General features: G+C 57.9%; 1 protein-coding gene across 4 annotated transcripts in view; it reads right to left on the reverse strand.

Moving 5' to 3' along the window:
* Positions 1 to 16,676, reverse strand: part of ABCC6 (ATP binding cassette subfamily C member 6) — a 52,084-nt gene that overhangs the window by 10,225 nt on the left and 25,183 nt on the right. For 3 of the 4 annotated variants that reach the window (XM_051847488.3, XM_089321502.1, XM_089321503.1), the window contains exons 12-21: positions 15,818 to 16,021; positions 15,103 to 15,249; positions 14,803 to 14,890; positions 11,373 to 11,448; positions 9,678 to 9,804; positions 9,334 to 9,510; positions 7,462 to 7,629; positions 6,260 to 6,434; positions 2,157 to 2,232; positions 832 to 952 (exon numbers count right to left, since the gene is read on the reverse strand). In XM_051847488.3, the coding sequence (XP_051703448.3) occupies positions 832 to 952; positions 2,157 to 2,232; positions 6,260 to 6,434; positions 7,462 to 7,629; positions 9,334 to 9,510; positions 9,678 to 9,804; positions 11,373 to 11,448; positions 14,803 to 14,890; positions 15,103 to 15,249; positions 15,818 to 16,021 (1,359 nt within the window). Of the gene's footprint in view, positions 1 to 831; positions 953 to 2,156; positions 2,233 to 6,259; positions 6,435 to 7,461; positions 7,630 to 9,333; positions 9,511 to 9,677; positions 9,805 to 11,372; positions 11,449 to 14,802; positions 14,891 to 15,102; positions 15,250 to 15,817; positions 16,022 to 16,676 lie in introns of those variants that run through there. The other variant, XR_016226119.1, reaches the window with a different exon arrangement.

A 16,676-nucleotide genomic window follows, 5' to 3' on the forward strand; every position in this document is an offset into this window, starting at 1 on the left:
TCTCAACTTCTCAACTTCCCTGCTGGCCTCACTGGACGCCCTTCTCTGCTCGGGCCCGGGGCTGTTCCCTCCGCCTCCTGCCTTCCTTCCACGGCAGCTTCCCCGGCACCCCCGCCCCCCCGGGCAGCTCCGAGCAGCCTATCCCAGCAGACCCTGGCCCTCGCTGGGCTCCACCTGTCACCCTGCTCTGGCTTCTTTACAGAACCTACTGCTATCTGACAGTAGCCTGCTCGCTGGCCCAGCTGTGCGCCCTCTCTCCACCCTCCCTGGCACCACCAGGCCAGAAATATCTGCTGGGTGGGTGACAGGATGGATGGGTGGGTGGAGGAGTGGGGGCTGGGGAGAGTAGCTATGGAGGTGAGTGGGCAGACAGATGAGCCAATGGGTGAATGGGTGGGTGGGTAGCTAAGTGAAGGGCCAATGGATAAACGGACAGAGAGATGGACAGGTGGGTTATGGCTGGGTGTGTGCTTAGGTGGAAGGACGAGTGGATAAATGAGTGGGTGGGTAGGTGGGCACATGGACAGGTGATGGAAGAGCGTGTGAACACAGCAAGAGGACTGGCACAAGCTCCATATTTGGACTGGCCCAGATTCGTGTCCCATGCCAGCTGTGAGAACACAGACGAGGCTTTAGGTCTCTAAGGTGTCTACAATAGGGTTCTCATCGTCTACGCTTTAGAGAAGCTGTGCGGACTAGGAGACATGAGGGTCTAGAACTCCACTTGGCACACAGTAGGTAATCAATCAAGGTGAGCGTCACCCCGCCCTCCGTCTGCCTCCCGGGGCGGCAGCAGCGCGTGGGGCGGGCACAGGAGCCGCCAGTAGTTACCCTGCCAAACCGCACGCTGTCCTCTCCTGGCGGCCGTCCTGCCCCCTCAGGGTCATCGAGCAGGGCCCCTGTGTGGGCTGCAGATACGCTCCTGACCTTCTCCAGGGCTGGCCTGACGGGCCTGTCAGTCACAGGGAATGAAGGCAGATCAGCGTCTCTCCTTTGCCCGGGGTTTCATACCCAACCCTCAGGCCTGCCAGGAGCCCCTGGTGCATCCCTTGCCCACTCACACCTCCGTCCATTCGCTGGCACTGAGCACCGACCAGGTGCCTGAGGCCCCGCCTCCCTGGGCGGGGTCCAGCCACGCGAGTCAGGACGCCTGTTCCTCCAGCGGCGCCTCCCTCTATGAACCCACTTCCCCAGCTTCGGGCTCTGCTTCCGAGTTTTCCTGCTGACCTGAGCTTAGCTACGATTGTTTGTCCCCACCTTGCTGACCTCAGGTTTGTCTGTCCGACTTGGTGGAATAACAACTTTGCACGATTCTGACATGGACCGAGGACCAGCTCAGTTTTCCCGGCAGTAAAGATGGGGTTTCTCTTGGAACACATCAGCTATTACCTATCATGCATCACCCACTGATTTATTACCCATCTGCATGCTTGCGTGCACCTTAGCTGATCTTGGGATTCGTGTACACTACAAAGGCAGGCGCGTCTGCCCAGTGTGTGTTCTCAGAGTGGCCAGCTCGGGTGGAGAGGGAGGAACCATGCCAGCTTCAACATTTCCAAGCACCAACGTCCCTCGATGATGTGCCACACTCTATGACAGCTGCCACTCAAGCTCAAGCCATCCAGTGTCCACTGATCTGTTCTGTGAGGCCACCCGCCTCAGGAGCTGAGTGCCAGGTGGTCAGGTGGCAGGTAGCCCTGCCAAGAGGCCAGCTGTGCCCTGCCTCAAAGCAGCTGGGCGAAAAGGGGCCAGCAGGCCGGCTCTGGGTGACCCCTCGCCTGCACATCTGGGAAAGCACCAAGCGATGCCATGAGTGTGGACTCAAACCCCGAGTGACAGGGCCTGGAGGGACTGTGACCAGCTGTGTTCAAGATCTGCCTTTGGAACTGGTCCTGTCCACTCTAGCAAGAAACTCTAAGAAGCATTCATTAAAACATTCACCATGGAGAAGGGCAAATCCTTCATTCAGTGAGCTGGCCACGGGGGCTTAAGCACTTTGGCCAGCTGACCAAATCATCTTTGGTGAATTACGGCTGACCATTGGCGAATATATAGCAGGTGCTCTGTCCAAAATAGTTTTGCCCACCCTGCCTTCCTGCCTGAGATGCCGGTGGTCCTGCTGCAGACCTGTGCCCCCCATACCCCCGGGGACTCACCTCTCTGGCCTGGGCTCAGACCCGTCGCCTGCAGGGGAGCTCCCGGGGTCCTTGGCACTGGTCACACGTTCTGTCTCTGCAAGGCCAAGGGAGTCAGGTCACACCCTGGGGGTCACCCTAAGAGGTCTGAAGCCTCCACTTCCCCGATCATCTGTCTGTCCCAGACTCAATCCTGCTGCCCTTCCCAGCAATGTCTCTCCCCTCCCTGGGATCTTCTGAGAACACCATTCATTCATTCATTCATTCAATGGGTACCTTCAAAAGGTTCCTGGTAAATAGGATTGAAGGTTAAGACTGCAGGGCTGGCAATGTGGTGCAGCGAGCTAAGCCACCACCCGAAACACTACAGCCCCACGTTAGAGCACTGGCTCGAGTCTCGGCTGTTCTGTTTCTGATTGCTCTATGCTAATGCACCTGGGAAGGCAGAAGCTGGCCCAAGTGCTTGGGCCCCAGCCACCAGTGGGGGAGACCCAGCTCCTGGCTTAGGCCTTATCAGGACCCCACTGTTGCAGTCAACTGGGCAATAAGCCAGAAGATGCAAGATCTGTCTCTCCTTCTCTTACCACTCTGCCCTGCAAATAAATAAATCTTTATAGCAAGGGAAAAGGAAGGCTGGATAACTAAGATTTGTTCTAAAATTTTTCCACCCAAAGCACATTTTGATTTTTTTCTTAGTCACTGAGTTAAAAATAATTTTTTCCTAACATGTAAAAATTTACATATATATAGGGCACGAAATGATATTTCTACAAGTGTATTCAGCATGCATGGATCAAATCAATGTATTAACAGTTCCATCTCCATATCATTTCTTTGTATTTGGAGACTTCAAACTCTCCTCTAGGCATTCACAAAGTATGTAAGGTTAGTGTCAACTTTAATCATCCTGCTATTCTATGGAACAATAGGAATTACTCTTTATATTTCTTGGATTTTTTTTTTTTGACAGGCAGAGTGGACAGTGAGAGAGACAGAGAAAGGTCTTCCTTTTGCCGTTGGTTCACCCTCCAATGGCCACCACAGCTGGCGCACTGCAGCCGGTGCAGCATGCTGATCCGAAGGCAGGAGCCAGGTGCTTCTGGTCTCCCATGGGGTGCAGGGCCTAAGGACTTGGGCCATCCTCCACTGCCTTCCCTGGCCACAGCAGAGAGCTGGCCTGGAAGAGGGGCAACCGGGACAGAATCCGGCGCCCCGACCGAGACTAGAACCCGCTGTGCCGGTGCTGCAAGGTGGAGGATTAGCCTATTGAGCCGCAGCGCCAGCCTATATTTCTTGGATTTTTAAAAAGATTTATTTATTTGAAAGCCAGAGTTACACAGAGAGAGGAGAGGCAGAGAGAGAGAGAGAGGTCTTCTATCTGCTGGTTCACTCCCAAGTTGGACGCAACAGCTGGAGCTGCGCCAAAGCCAGGAGCTTCTTCTGGGTCTCCCACATGGGTGCAGGGGCCCAAGCACTTGGGCCATCCTCTACAGCTTTCCCAGGCCATAGCAGAGAGCTGGATTGGGAGTGGAGCAGCTGGGTCTTGAACCGGCGTCCATATGGGATGCCAGTGCTTCAGGACAAGGCGTTAACCCACTGCGCCACAACACTGGACCCTATTGGATTTTTTTTTTAAGATGTTTACTTTGGTGAAAAAAAACACAAACACACACAAGCAAATTGAAATCCATGCCTGTGAGGGATCTTTAAAAAGTGCATAGAAGGAGACAGCACTGCGGCATAGTAGGCTAAGCCTCCACCTGCAGCACCAGTAGCCCATATGAGTGCTGGTTCATGTCCCGGCTGCTTCATTTCTGATCCAGCTCCCTGCTAATGCACCTGGGAAAGCAATGGAAGACGGCCCAAGTGCTTGGGCCCCTACACCCATGTGGGAGACCTGGAAGAAGCTCCTGGCTCTGGATCGGCTCAGCTCCAGCCCTTGCAGCTCTATGGGGAGTGAACCAGCAGATGGAAGACTTTTCTGTCTCTTCCTCTGTCTATAACTCCACCTCTCAAATAAACAAACAACAAACAACAAAACGGACATTACCCAAAAAAAAAAAAAAAACAAAACAAAAAAAAAAAACAAAAAAAAAAAACCAAGCATGCAAGGGTCTGGATTCTTTTTGCACTAAAATAAACCTTTTCATTCCACTTTGTATGAGCTTTCTGAAGCTTCAAATTTGTAGAACTGAGCATCCACTATGAACTTGGAGTTGGTAAAACAGCAGTGAACATTGTTCAACATCAAGTGGCCTCTGCCTGCCCCCCCGACACTCCTTCGTACCTGTGAAGCTCTTTTCTGGCTAAGTTCCACCCAGCCTCGGTGGCCACCTCCCCAAGACAGGACCGCCCTCCCTGACCCACTGCTCTGCAGGCAGGCCAACGCCCAGAGACAGAGCTGCAGGAGCTTAACCACAGGTCTGTAAGCAAGAAACAGCCCATAAGCCACTTGCGGGTTGTTTGTTCTAATGTAACTGTCACAGCAAAAGCCGCCAACAGAAACAGGCAAGTTCTATGAGGCACCTCTTCTAGCTTGGGGGAAAATGCAGTTACAAATGTTAGCCCATTGTGGTGCAAAAACATTGCCATCTATGCCTTTTTTTTTTTTTTTTTTTTGACAGGCAGAGTGGACAGTGAGAGAGAGAGACAGAGAGAAAGGTCTTCCTTTGCCGTTGGTTCACCCTCCAATGGCCGCCGCGGCCGGCGCGCTGCGGCCAGCGCACCGCACCGATCCGATGGCAGGAGCCAGGAGCCAGGTGCTTTTCCTGGTCTCCCATGGGGTGCAGGGCCCAAGCACCTGGGCCATCCTCCACTGCACTCCCTGGCCACAGCAGAGGGCTGGCCTGGAAGAGGGGCAACCGGGACAGAATCCGGCGCCCCGACCGGGACTAGAACCCGGTGTGCCGGCGCCGCTAGGCGGAGGATTAGCCTAGTGAGCCGCGGCGCCGGCCCATCTATGCCTTTTTGATAACATGCATTTCCCAAGAACTTGTTGACTATCCCTCAAATGCATGGATTTCAACATTTTCCTTTCCAAAAGAAATTTCTCATTTGATCCCATTTCCCAAGAGCTGCTGGAAGCACCCTCGTGGCTTTCAGCTCCATGACGGTGGCGCCGTGGCTCAGCACTGGGGTGGGGCTAAGCAGACGTTTTCAGAAGAGGCTGGGCTGTGAGTCCTGGCTTCGCCCTGGAGGGGCAGAGATGACAACACCATGTTCTCTAGAGTCAAGTTCAAGTCCCAACACTGCCACTTAGAAGCCAAGTCATGTGGGACCAGTGCCCCCACTTCCGGCACTCGGCTTCCCCACCTGTAAAAGGCAGATCACCTGGGCTCCAACCCCACAGGTGCACCGTGCTGCTGTCAGCTGTCACTCCCCATCACGACAGGTGAGCTCAGGGCGGCGACCGGGTGTCCAGCTGGCCATGCGTTCTCTGTCCCTTGTGTGGCCTTCCTGGCTCCACAGATTTTCCCACTCAGTGGAAGCTACAAGTATTGTTTCTGGACCAAAGTTCTAATCTCTGACCTTGGGCAAAATTTAACTCTTGGGACCAGTGTTAGGTGCAGCCGGTTAAGCCACCGTTTTTAAAACCCATATCCTGGTTCGAGTCCCAGCTGCTCCACTTCCGATTCACATCCCTGTTAATGCACCTGGGAAAGCAGTGGAAGGTGGCCCAAGTGCTCATGCCCCTGCCACCCATGTGGGAGACTTAGAGGAAGTTCTGGGCTCCTGACTTTGGCCTGAACCAGCGCTGGTCGTTGGGGCCATCTGGGGAGTGAACCAGCAGACAGCAGATTGCTCTCTCTCTCAAAAATATCTTTTAAAAATGAAGGAAAGAATTACTTAACTCTTTGTCCGGCTTGCTCATCTGTAAAACAAGCGAACTGAACAATGGGTGTTCAGGAAGGGACGTGGCACAGACCCTGCTGGCACACAGGAGGCGTCACCTGCCTGTGCTGGGGGAAGCGGTGGCCTTCTGGAAGAGCCATTTCCTGCTAGACCGGGGCCCACGGCGGGTGAGTGGGGTTTACCAGGGAATGCCCGTCGCGTCACTGTGACACCCAGAGCCTTCTCGACGGTGGCCTGAGTCAGACGCAGAGACTCACAACCCCAGCCAGTACCTCCTCCTCCTCTCTCCCCGGGCTGGCTGGCTCCCTCCAGGAGGCCCACCAGGGCACCCTTCCTGCGCAGCAGCTCCTGGTAGGAACCCATCTCCGCAATGGCCCCGTCTTCCAATACCACGATGCAATCAGCCTGAGGCAGCACGTGGAGCGCGTGGGTCACGAGAATCCGCGTCTGGGCAGTGGAGGGGTGCAAGTTACGCTGTGCGCTTGGCCAGTCCCCTGGAGCTGGGGGCGGGGCTGGTGCCCTAGATTCAGCACAGGGAGAACCCCCCTCCTGCAGGGGACACCTTCAACCTGCGTCTTGGAAAATGGTCCTGGGGAGCTCACCTAACTCAGCTCAGAACTTGCAGTAGAGCCGTGCAATTGACCCTTGACCTCAGACAGGGTTACCCTGACAAACCCATGGTATGCTGGGAAGATCGTAAGTCAGAATGTGTTCAGCTGGAGCCGGCATTGTGGCATAACGGGTTAACCCATGGCCTACAGCGCCAGCATCCCATATGGGCGCTGCTTCCAGTCCCAGCTGCTCTACTTCTGACCCAGCTCCCTGCTAACGCACCTGGGAAAGCAACAGAAGATGGCCCAGTGCTTGGGTCCCTGTCACCCACACAGGAGACCCGAAAGAAGCTCCTGGCTTTGGCCTGGCCTCAGCCCTGGCTGTTGTGGCCATCTGGGGAGTGAACCAGCAGGTGGAAGACCTCTGTATCTCCCTCTCTCTGTAACTCTTTCCAATAAAAAAACATGAATCTTAAAAATAAAAAACGACATGTATAATGCATGGCCTAGCTTAGTGACCTGGCGCACGCACCGCAGAGCCTCGGTCGGTGACCTTGGGGCTGGGCTGGGAGCTGTGGCTGCTCTCAGTGCACTGTGTGAGACTCTCCCAGCCCCAGCCCGGGCAAAGGGAACTGAAAAGGCCAAGTACGGCTTCCTGCTGAATGCACGTCACTCTCGCAACGTCAGTCAAAAGACAGTTAAGTCAAACCACCCAAGCCAAAGACCAGCTGGAGCGCTTTAACCAGAGGCCGCCACGCAAGAACCAGCAGCCGCGGTGAAGCCGCCAGGGGCTGGCGTAGGCTGTCACGCAGTGACTTCACAGGGACTCGAGGTGGGGCCTGCGAGGGACCTGGGTCAGGATCGGGCTCTACGGGCTCCCTCTGCACAGGTCCTGGGCCCTCGGAAGTCTCTCCCAAACTCACCGTTCCCCGCAGCAGCCCGGCGGGCCCGATGACCTGGTTGAAGACGTGCCGGCCCACGTGGGCGTCCAGTGCCGCCAGGGGGTCGTCCAGCAGGTACACGGCAGCCTTTCTATACACAGCCCGGGCCAGGCTCAGCCGCTGCTTCTGACCCCCGGAGAGATTCATACCCTGTGGCCACACGGAGGGGCAGGGACTGGAGTTGACATCTGCCAGGTGACAGAGGCCACCGGGCATATCGGGGGCAGTGCACCTCACAGTGACTGTCCCCAGGGCCACAATCAGCTCTAAGGAGTTGCTCCCAGGCCATCCTCCCATCAGTCTTTGCTTCTCCCCTTTCCAGGAAGGCTTCCCGGAGGAGGTATCTGTACCCCCCATATCTAGTCTCTCTTCCCACTTACTTCCTGTCCACTGTAGCTCCAGTTCCCATTTCTCCACCGACAGCACCTTCCTGGGGGATACCAGCCATGTCCCTGAGGCTTAATCCAGAGCTGGCTTTTTAGGCCTCCTCTCTCTCCCTCTCTCCCTTCTCGTTCATGTACTGCTTACTGTTTGGCACTGGGCACCCAGCGATAAACCAAACCTGGACCTCTCATTCTAAGGAGGAGGGGAGGGGAGGATGATCCATGACAAGAGAAGGTGACAGCGAAGCCGATGGTGTTCTGTGCTATGGAGAAAACCCAGCAGGGGAGGGGACGGGGCCGCCGAGCAGGGAGAACTGGGTAAGGCACTCAGGAAAGCCTCTCCGGTGGGTGACAGAAGGGAGGAATGAGCCGCAGGGGCTCCTGGCCAGGGCACCGGGGGCGGGGGGGGGGGCATCCTAGCAGATGGTAGATGCAAAGGCCCTGTGCATGTGGGAGCACCATGGAGACCCAGCTGGCTGCAGTGAGACAGCAAAGGGGGTACGTGACCAGAGGGCGGACGGAGAAGATGGGCGGATAGCGGGGACCTCGTGGGGGATTGTCAGGACTCTGGCTTTGACTCTGAGGAGCACAGGGAGCCCCTGGAGGGTTCCAAGCAGAGGGAGGAAGTGGCCCATGTTTGCCCATCCCCCTGGCTGCTATGCTGGCACTGGACTGCAGGGATGGACAACAGCAACCAGGGGGCGGGCGGGAGGCCCCAGCACGGAGAGCTGATGGCAGGGATGAGATGTGGGGGTGTGGGAGAACGAGAGGGACTGTAGGGACGCCCAGGGCTCGGACGCTGGCCTCCGGAAGGGTGGAGGTGGAGGTGGCAATGCCACAGATGGGCGTGGTGTGGGCGGAGGAGGTCCTGGGACCGCAGATGTCTGCACAGCATGGGAGGGTGGCAGGCGGCCCCCTTCTTGAAATAGTCGGCTCACCCCGCCCACCCTCAGCGCGCCCCCATCCTCCTTGCTGGCCCACCCTCTGCTCCTCAAGACCCTCCCCTGGGCCTGCCCCCTGCTCCCCTGGAACCCTCAACAGTCCCTTAAAGTTAATGCCACCTCCCGCTGAAAAGACCCAGCTCCAGGGTCAGCAAACTTCCTCTGGCAAGGGCCAGGTGGCAGCTCCCCAAAGCCTTGTGGGTCATGGTCTTGGTCACAGCTGCTCAGCTCTTCCTTTGAATGCCCCGACAGCGGGCATGGCCGGGCCCCAATAAAACTTTATTTATAAAAACAAGCAGTGGGCCGGATATGGCCCGTGGGCAGAACTGTCCGAGCGCTGCCCGATCCAAAGCTCCAGGTGCCCACATCCTGTTTGTTGGACACCTCCGCCCAGACCTTTTGATGAGACCCAGAGGGGGAAGGCACTTTGACCAGTGTCACCCAGCAGGGCCAGGCAGAGCAGGCCAGGATCGGACGGCCCCCATCGCCTGCAAGGGGTGCCTGTCCCACGGGGACCATGGGGCCCTCACCTGCTCTCCGACTGGGCTGTGCACCCCCGCGGGGAAACTGTCCACGTCCGGCCCCAGCGCACAGGCCTGCAGGACCTCCGCCAGCCACGGCAGGTCCGGCTCCTGCTGGAAACACACGTTCTCCAGCACGGAGCAGTTCTGGACCCAGGCCTCCTGCGGCACGTACGCCACGGGACCCTGCAACGCAACGCAGTTTGGTGGGTGGAAGCAGGAGTTATCCTGGGGTGGGGGGCAGGGGGCAGGGGGAGGTGGGGAATAACTGGGAAGGGGCTGGGTGGTGAGATGGGGACCCTCAGGCTGGGGACGAGGGGACACTCCTAGCAGACGGGGGCCGGGGAGCTCACCCTGATGCTCACGGAGCCCTCCACCTTCCACAGCTCCCCAAGCAGGGCGGAAAGCAGGGAGGACTTCCCCGCCCCAACTGGGCCCACGACAGCCAGCAGACAGCCCTGTGGCACGGTGAGGTTCACCCTGCAAGCCAGGAGGGGACACACATCCCCAGTCAGGGCCTGGCCGGCCTCTGTGCAGGGTGAGTGAGTTCACGCCCCCTTGGCCTTTCCTGCTGGTCACTCTGGGAGGTCGGGAGATGGCCGCTGAGGACCTCAGGGGCCAGTGCTCCCCTTGTCCAGTCCTCATCAGGCAACCCAAGAGGCCATCCTGCCCATGTCTTTGCATGCACAGCTCACACACACACACACACACACACAAGCACACCACACACACCTGCATGCATTCGCATGCATGTGCCCAAATACAAGCACACTCATGCCCTCACGGAAGCGTCCATGCATGCATACCATACACGTGATGTGTGCACACACATCTACACACATGTAAGTGCGTGTGTGAGGGAATACGTGTACTCATACATGCATGCCCACATACAGGTGCACCACACACAGCCACATCACACAGGTCCTCTCTCACACGTGCACATGCACACAGCTGATGGTCGCACGAAGCCTTAACCACCATCACCTCCCACCTGAGCTCCCCTGGAGGCTTCCGGTGGCTCTCGCTGCTCTGCCCCGCCCGTGTCCCACAGCGCATCCTCCACCCAGCGGCCATAAGGACCTCTTTAAACCCAGCTTCAGCCCCTGACACTGCCTGGCTAAAGCCAGGTCACTTCTAGTGCTCCCATTTCGCTCAAGGCCAGAGCTAAGGTCCTCCTCCCACTCTGCCTCAGCCACACTGACCTCTTTCTTGAACACAAGAAGCCCATGGTTCTCAACAGCGGGGGAGTTCATCCCGCCAGGGGTCACTTGGCAAGGCCTAGAGATCTAGCTGTTACAACCGATGGCACTGCATCTGGTGGGCAGAGACTGGGGTTGATGCACAGGACAGCCCACAGTAAAGATTATCTGCTCCACATACCAGCAGTGCTGAAGCTGAGAAGCCTGGGTCTGGCACACTCCTGCCCCAGGACATTTGCACTCGCTACCCCCACTGTTTAGAGAGCTGCCCGCCATGGTTCCTGACACCGACCACTGCGCTCCACGCCCCACCCCACCTCCATCAGGACGTCACCCAAGACAGCGGGGCCCCGGCCTGTCTGCTCCACACTACCACCGGTGCCTGGAGCAGTCCTGACCCACAGCGAACGCTCAGTGAATCCTGCACGGGTGCCGCCCAGGGAACTCTCTTTCCCTTCTCTGGCAGCTTTGGGGCAGCTTTCACAAAGACCTTGCCATTGAGTCGGGGGTCTCAGGGGACAGTGACCACAGGACTGACAGAGCACATGGAGACGCGCACAGCCGACTCCTCTTGGTGTCACCTGGCAGAGTCTGGAAGCAGGGGGACTTCTCGCACCCGACGTAGGAAGCTCACATGCCCCTATCCCCCCACCCACCAACCATAGGGGCTCTGGCTTCCCCCAGGGCGCTCTCAGTGGGGGCAGTACCAGGAACAGCCAGCCCTGCCCCGCCCCCTCTAGCCCCAGGCTGAACCCGGACCCGCAGGTCACCCAGGCAGGAGGCGGCGGAGCCTCCGCAGCTTCTCCCTGTGGCTGTGAAGGGTGTTCCCAGGGGAGTCCTCCGTACCTGTGGAGGCAGGGAGGCCCTTCCTGGGTCCACGAGAAGGTGCCGCTCTGCACAGTGATGCATTCCTTCCCAGGAGCTGCAGGACACAAGAGGCGGTTCTAGGAGACCCCTGCCTGGTGGGCACTCCCACCGGAGACACCCCCAAAGCTCTCCCACTGAACCAGACATGCTAGCTTGTGGGTGGCGACCCTGCAAGGGTCCTGTTCTCTCTATCTCCCCCTCTGGCTATTTAACTCTAGGCTAGGCAAGCCATGGCCAAGGCCAAATCCCACCTGCGGCCTACTTTTATAAATAAAGTTTTATTGGCACACAGCCACACTTGTGCCTGTATATTTTTTTATGGCTGCTTTGGTACAGTAACCGCAGAGCTGAGCAGCTGCAACAGGGACTGGGTGGCCCCCAAACCTCAAACAGGCACAAGCTGGCCCTTTGCAGAAAAAGTCAGAGAGCTTCTGAGATAATTATAGTCCTGCCCAGGGCTTCATGGCATGAAGGGAGCAGAGTTAGCCCCCCCCCCCCGGGGGGGGATGACAGATGGAATTGGGCTGTGGTCTGCCCGTGTCTGTGGGTTTGGGATTTTTTCTCAGTGTAAGGAGGGAAGAATCCGATGAGTGGCTGTTCATTCTGAATGCATACTTGTCTTAAAAGATTGTCTTAAAAAGCAAAGCCCTCCATGGCTCGGGGCAAACAGGTAGCTCAGAATCTCTGGCTGGAGGTAGGGTGCTAAGCAAACACACTTCTCCATTATTTTAGTTACTTGGACAGTGTACAGGGAAGGCTGCAGGTAAAACACAGGGTGAATTTCAGATCAACAACGCGGCCGGTTTTTTTCTTACTAAAAAGCCGGGCCCAATGCTGCCTGGGCTATGCCTATATAAAAAATTACTCTCAGGGGCAGGCAGGATGGAGCAGGTAGGATGCCTGCATCCCACGTGAGTGCCTGGCCCGAGCCCCGGCTCTGCTCCTCATCCAGTTTCCTGCTGGTGTGCACCTGGGAGGCAGTGGGTGATAGTTCAAGTTCTTGGGGTCTCTCCTATCCACATGGAAGACCTAGGCTAAATGCCAGGCTCCCGGCTTGCAAGTATTCAGGGAGTGAACCAGCAGATGGGAGATGTCTCTCTCCCATGCCCCCTTTTCAAACAAAGTAAATTTAAATCTTAGAATTCCGTTTAGCTGAAATTCAAATGTAATGGCTGTGGGGAGCAACTGGGAGCAACTCGGACTAGACTAAGTTACTGGAATTAAGACTTATTCTATGCATCTGCTCTCCCACAATATGGCACTGAGAAGGGAGTAACAACTTCTACACAGCTGCCTCCAGTTCAACCAATAAACAGCAGGACCTGCTCCTGATTGGAGGAGAGCAGCGTACTCGGCGTGTGGGCAGCCGAGTTGGGATTGGTGGAAGAGGACTATAAAGGAGGAGAGAGACAACATGCACCAGGAACATCTATCTGAAGGAACACCTGTGCAGCCCCCGAGAGAGCCGGCCGGCGGTGTGCCGCTCCCCCGCGGAAGTGGGGAAAGTGGCAGGGGGAACCGCCCTTCCACGGAGGTGGAAGGGTCGGTAGCCAACCCGGGAAGAACCAGCAGCAAACCCGGGGAGGGCCGAGCAGACAAAAGAACAACGCAGGGTCCTGTGTTGTTCCTCCATGAAGAGGGGGAGCGACAAATGGCGAGTCCCGTATTCTTGTTAATTTGGCCGCTCTGTTCTCAGGACTCGTCCTTTCTTAACCTGAAGTGTGGGGATTTTCCTCTGCCTCTGTCTCCCCATCTGTATAATGGGTAGGTGGCAGAGGCACCTCCCCGTGTTGCACAAGGGTCGGTGAGTGCCTAAGGACACAGCTTTTATTGTTCTATGCCGGCACAGGGTGTGGTTGCTGTCAGCGTCCGCACCAACCTTGCTCTTACACGCTTTGGTGCAGGTGAGTGGGGGCAGTGAATGAGTGAGGCTGTGGCCTCGGGCAGGTGACCAAGTGCATCCGACTTGCAGCTCAAACAACAACTGCGCCTCTGGTTGAGGACGCACATGGTCCCCCCATGGGGACAATGGCACAGCTGTCATGGACCCTCGGCTCCCAGGAGCCAGGCACTGGCTTTGTGTGGCCCTCAGGTTCTCTGGCACAGCCAGGCATGAGCCCCACCAAGCAGGTGGGAACCCTGGGGACACAGGGGGCAAAGTCAGTGCCCAGGGCTGCCCCACATTTGGATGCAAGACCTGCCTGAGCCCCCGATCACAACAATGCAGCGGAACAAAGCCGTGCACAGCTAAGAGGGTACCAGTTGTGAGCTTTCTCAGAAACACCAATTCTGGGTCACTTCAAGGCCGCTTTCCTGACATCTGGGTTTGTTTAATCCTTGATGACGACCATACTAACTAGCACACACTGAGAACCAGCTGTTAAGATCTTCCATCTGCTGGTTCACTCCTGGCATGGCTACAATAGCTGGTACTGGTCCAAGCTGAAGCCAGGAGTCCAGAACTCCATCTGGGTCTTTCACACGTTGGCAGGGGCTATCTCCCACTGTTTTCCTGGGTGCATTAGCAGGGAGCTGGATCAGAAGTGGAGCAGCAGGGTCATGAATGAGCACCCATATGGGATGCCAGTGTCACAAGCAGTGGCTTAACCTACTGTGCCATAATGCCAGCCCCAAGAAAATAATTTTATTTTAAAGGCCGAAAGAGGCAGATGAACCTCCTGTCCACTGGTGTGCCCCCTCAATTCCTGCATCAAATGAGGAGCCTGGAACTCAATAACTCAATCTGCATCTCTCACGGGGCTAACAAGGACCTGAGCACTTGAGCCATCACCTGCTACCTCCCAGGGTGTGCAACAGCTGGAAGCTGGATTGGAAAGCAGAGCTAGGACTGGAATCCGAGCGCTCCCACACAGGATGCAGGTTGCTCAATGGCAGCCTAACCCACTGAGCCAGACCCCTGCTCTGTGTGTGGCACCTGTATGAACTCACCTAATCCTCACAACTCCAGGCAGCTGGTGCTGTGGGCTCACCATGCCCATCTTACAGACAGGAATATTGAGACTCAGGGAGAGGTGCTCTCCAAGGTCACTCAGCTTAGTCAATGCTAGGGCTGGCATATGGACCTGGGTCATCCACAGCTTCAGCCTGGGCATTTCAGCACTACCAGGTTGACCAGATGGCTCCATCACGAGGGGGCAGGTCTTGAGTCACTGGGGATGGGAGGTGGGAGGTGGGGGTCCCACTGCAGCAGTCAGCACCACAGGGCCAGGGAAGAAGCCCAGCTAAGCAGCGCCTGGTGCCCGCACACGGTGAAGGGCCTGGGCTCCCCCGCCCGAGGGGAGAACATGCTGCCAGTATCCTGACAGCTGGGGAGCTCAGGACTTGCGGCCGCACTCACAGCCTCGCCCCCACGTCCCCGCCCCCCAGGCCACGCCTGCCAGACACTCACAGCACCGGGAGGGGCTCAGGGCCACAACACCAGGGTCCACTTCGCGCAGACACAGGAAGGCAGCCAGACGGTCAAGGGACACCCGGGCCTGGTGACACCAGAGGAACAAAGGACTGATACTTTGGGAGCCTCGACGGCAGCTTCCCACCTCCGTGTTAGACAAGCAAAACTGCTCCAGCCCGCGCCCGCAGGGCCTCGTGATTGACAGCGTCTTAGCCCAGACCCCTGCCCCGCGGCGCCGCCCCCTTGGCAGACGGACTGACGGCGTAGGCGGAGCCCAGCGCACCCCGCCCTTCTCACCTGCATGACCGAGTGGGCGGAGAACGGCAGGAAGGCCTGGGCCTTGTTGAGGATGCTGAGAACGGTGAGGGTCACGAAGGCTTTCTCCGCGTCCATGGCGCTGTCCTCGGCCACCAGGGTGTGGACGGCGAACACGACCAGAGCCACCTGGGAGACACAGGGAGGGGACGGTGAGGCCAGGCCGGGAGGGCGTGGGTGCTCCTCCCTGTGCACCTCCCTCGGAGTGATGGCTGCCTGGTGCAGAGGTGACCCCCAGGATCCTTTCGGGGGGTCCTGCTGGTTCTAAGCCATGGCACTGGGGCCATCTGCAGTCACAGCCGGTGGCTCTGTGGTGCCAGATCCCTGTGGACACAGATGTGGCTTAAGGCCACGTGCCAGCGCCTCCAGAGCTAAGGGCAGAGACACTGTAGATGTGCTGACTGAGGCCAAAGCCGTGATGAGGGAGGCTCTGCTGGCAACCAACTGTGGGGCGAGTTGGAGGAGGTTGGGGCTGTGGGCTGCAACGCAGACCCCGCCTGGAGCTCCCCGCACTCCCAGCCCCCGCCCGTGGGTGGAAGCTCTGATTTCAGATGCCCGAGCTCTAGGGAAGAGGCTTCCCTGCTGTCTTCCTTCCCACGGGAACGGCGGCAGCAGCAGCAAACGCGACACGGGACGTGCTGATGGACGGGTGGTAGGATCAGGGCGCCCCCTCCCCCGGCCCGTGCTCAGCGGTCACCAGAAATGTGGACGCTTGGAAGGACACCAGGGACACGGAGAAGAGGAGGCCGGAGGTCCTGAGGGCGCCCAGCTCCTGGCCCCGGACGTGCAGGACGCGCTGCATGGAGGCCTCCTCCCAGCCCAGGAACTTGATGGTCCTGGCGTTCCTGAGCATGGCGCCCGTGAGCCGCGCCCGCGAGTCCTTGTGCCTCATCTGCTGCTCCTGGGGGAGGGGACGGGGGGAGGGGAGAAGGGGTAGAGGACAGAGTCAAGCCTCGACTTCTCCTTCCCTGCACCCCCAACCCCGTCCTCGCTGCAGCGAACCCCGCCCCCAGGCTCATCCTGCATCTCTCTGCTCCCATCAGCCTCTCTGCCCCACCGTCCTGATCCAAACCCAGGCCACCACCGATCTCCTGCCCAGGTGCTGCAGGAGCCTCCTCCTTCGGCCCCACCTCTGTCTTCATCACATGGGACAACACCCCCCACAGAGCTCCCAGGAGACAGAGGCCTGAGCCAGCCTTGGTGTGGTGCCACCAGGAAGGCTCCCTGGAGGTGGGGGTGATGCCTGAGCTGCGTCTTCAATGATGAGTTGGGTGCAGGTGGGGAAGTTGGGGTGGGGGACACTGGGGCAGGAAAGACCTAGACACAAGGTACAGTGTGAGAAGGCAGCACCCAGGGTGTGTGTGTGTGTGTGTGTGTGTGTGTGTGTGTGTTGCTGCTGAATCACACTGGGACTCAGGGTCAGGTGGGGAGACTGGGGTCTCCCGAGTTTCACCACTGAGGGGCACTGTCGGGGGACGGCCGTGTGGAGAAGGCCCCACCGGGGGCTGCAGGAGAGGCTGGAGCAACAGCAGGTGACGGGTGGCTGGGGTGGCGAA

Source organism: Oryctolagus cuniculus, chromosome 19 (genome assembly GCF_051225735.1).
Source record: "Oryctolagus cuniculus isolate XC-2025 breed Fujian yellow rabbit chromosome 19, ASM5122573v1, whole genome shotgun sequence".
NCBI lineage: Eukaryota > Metazoa > Chordata > Mammalia > Lagomorpha > Leporidae > Oryctolagus > Oryctolagus cuniculus.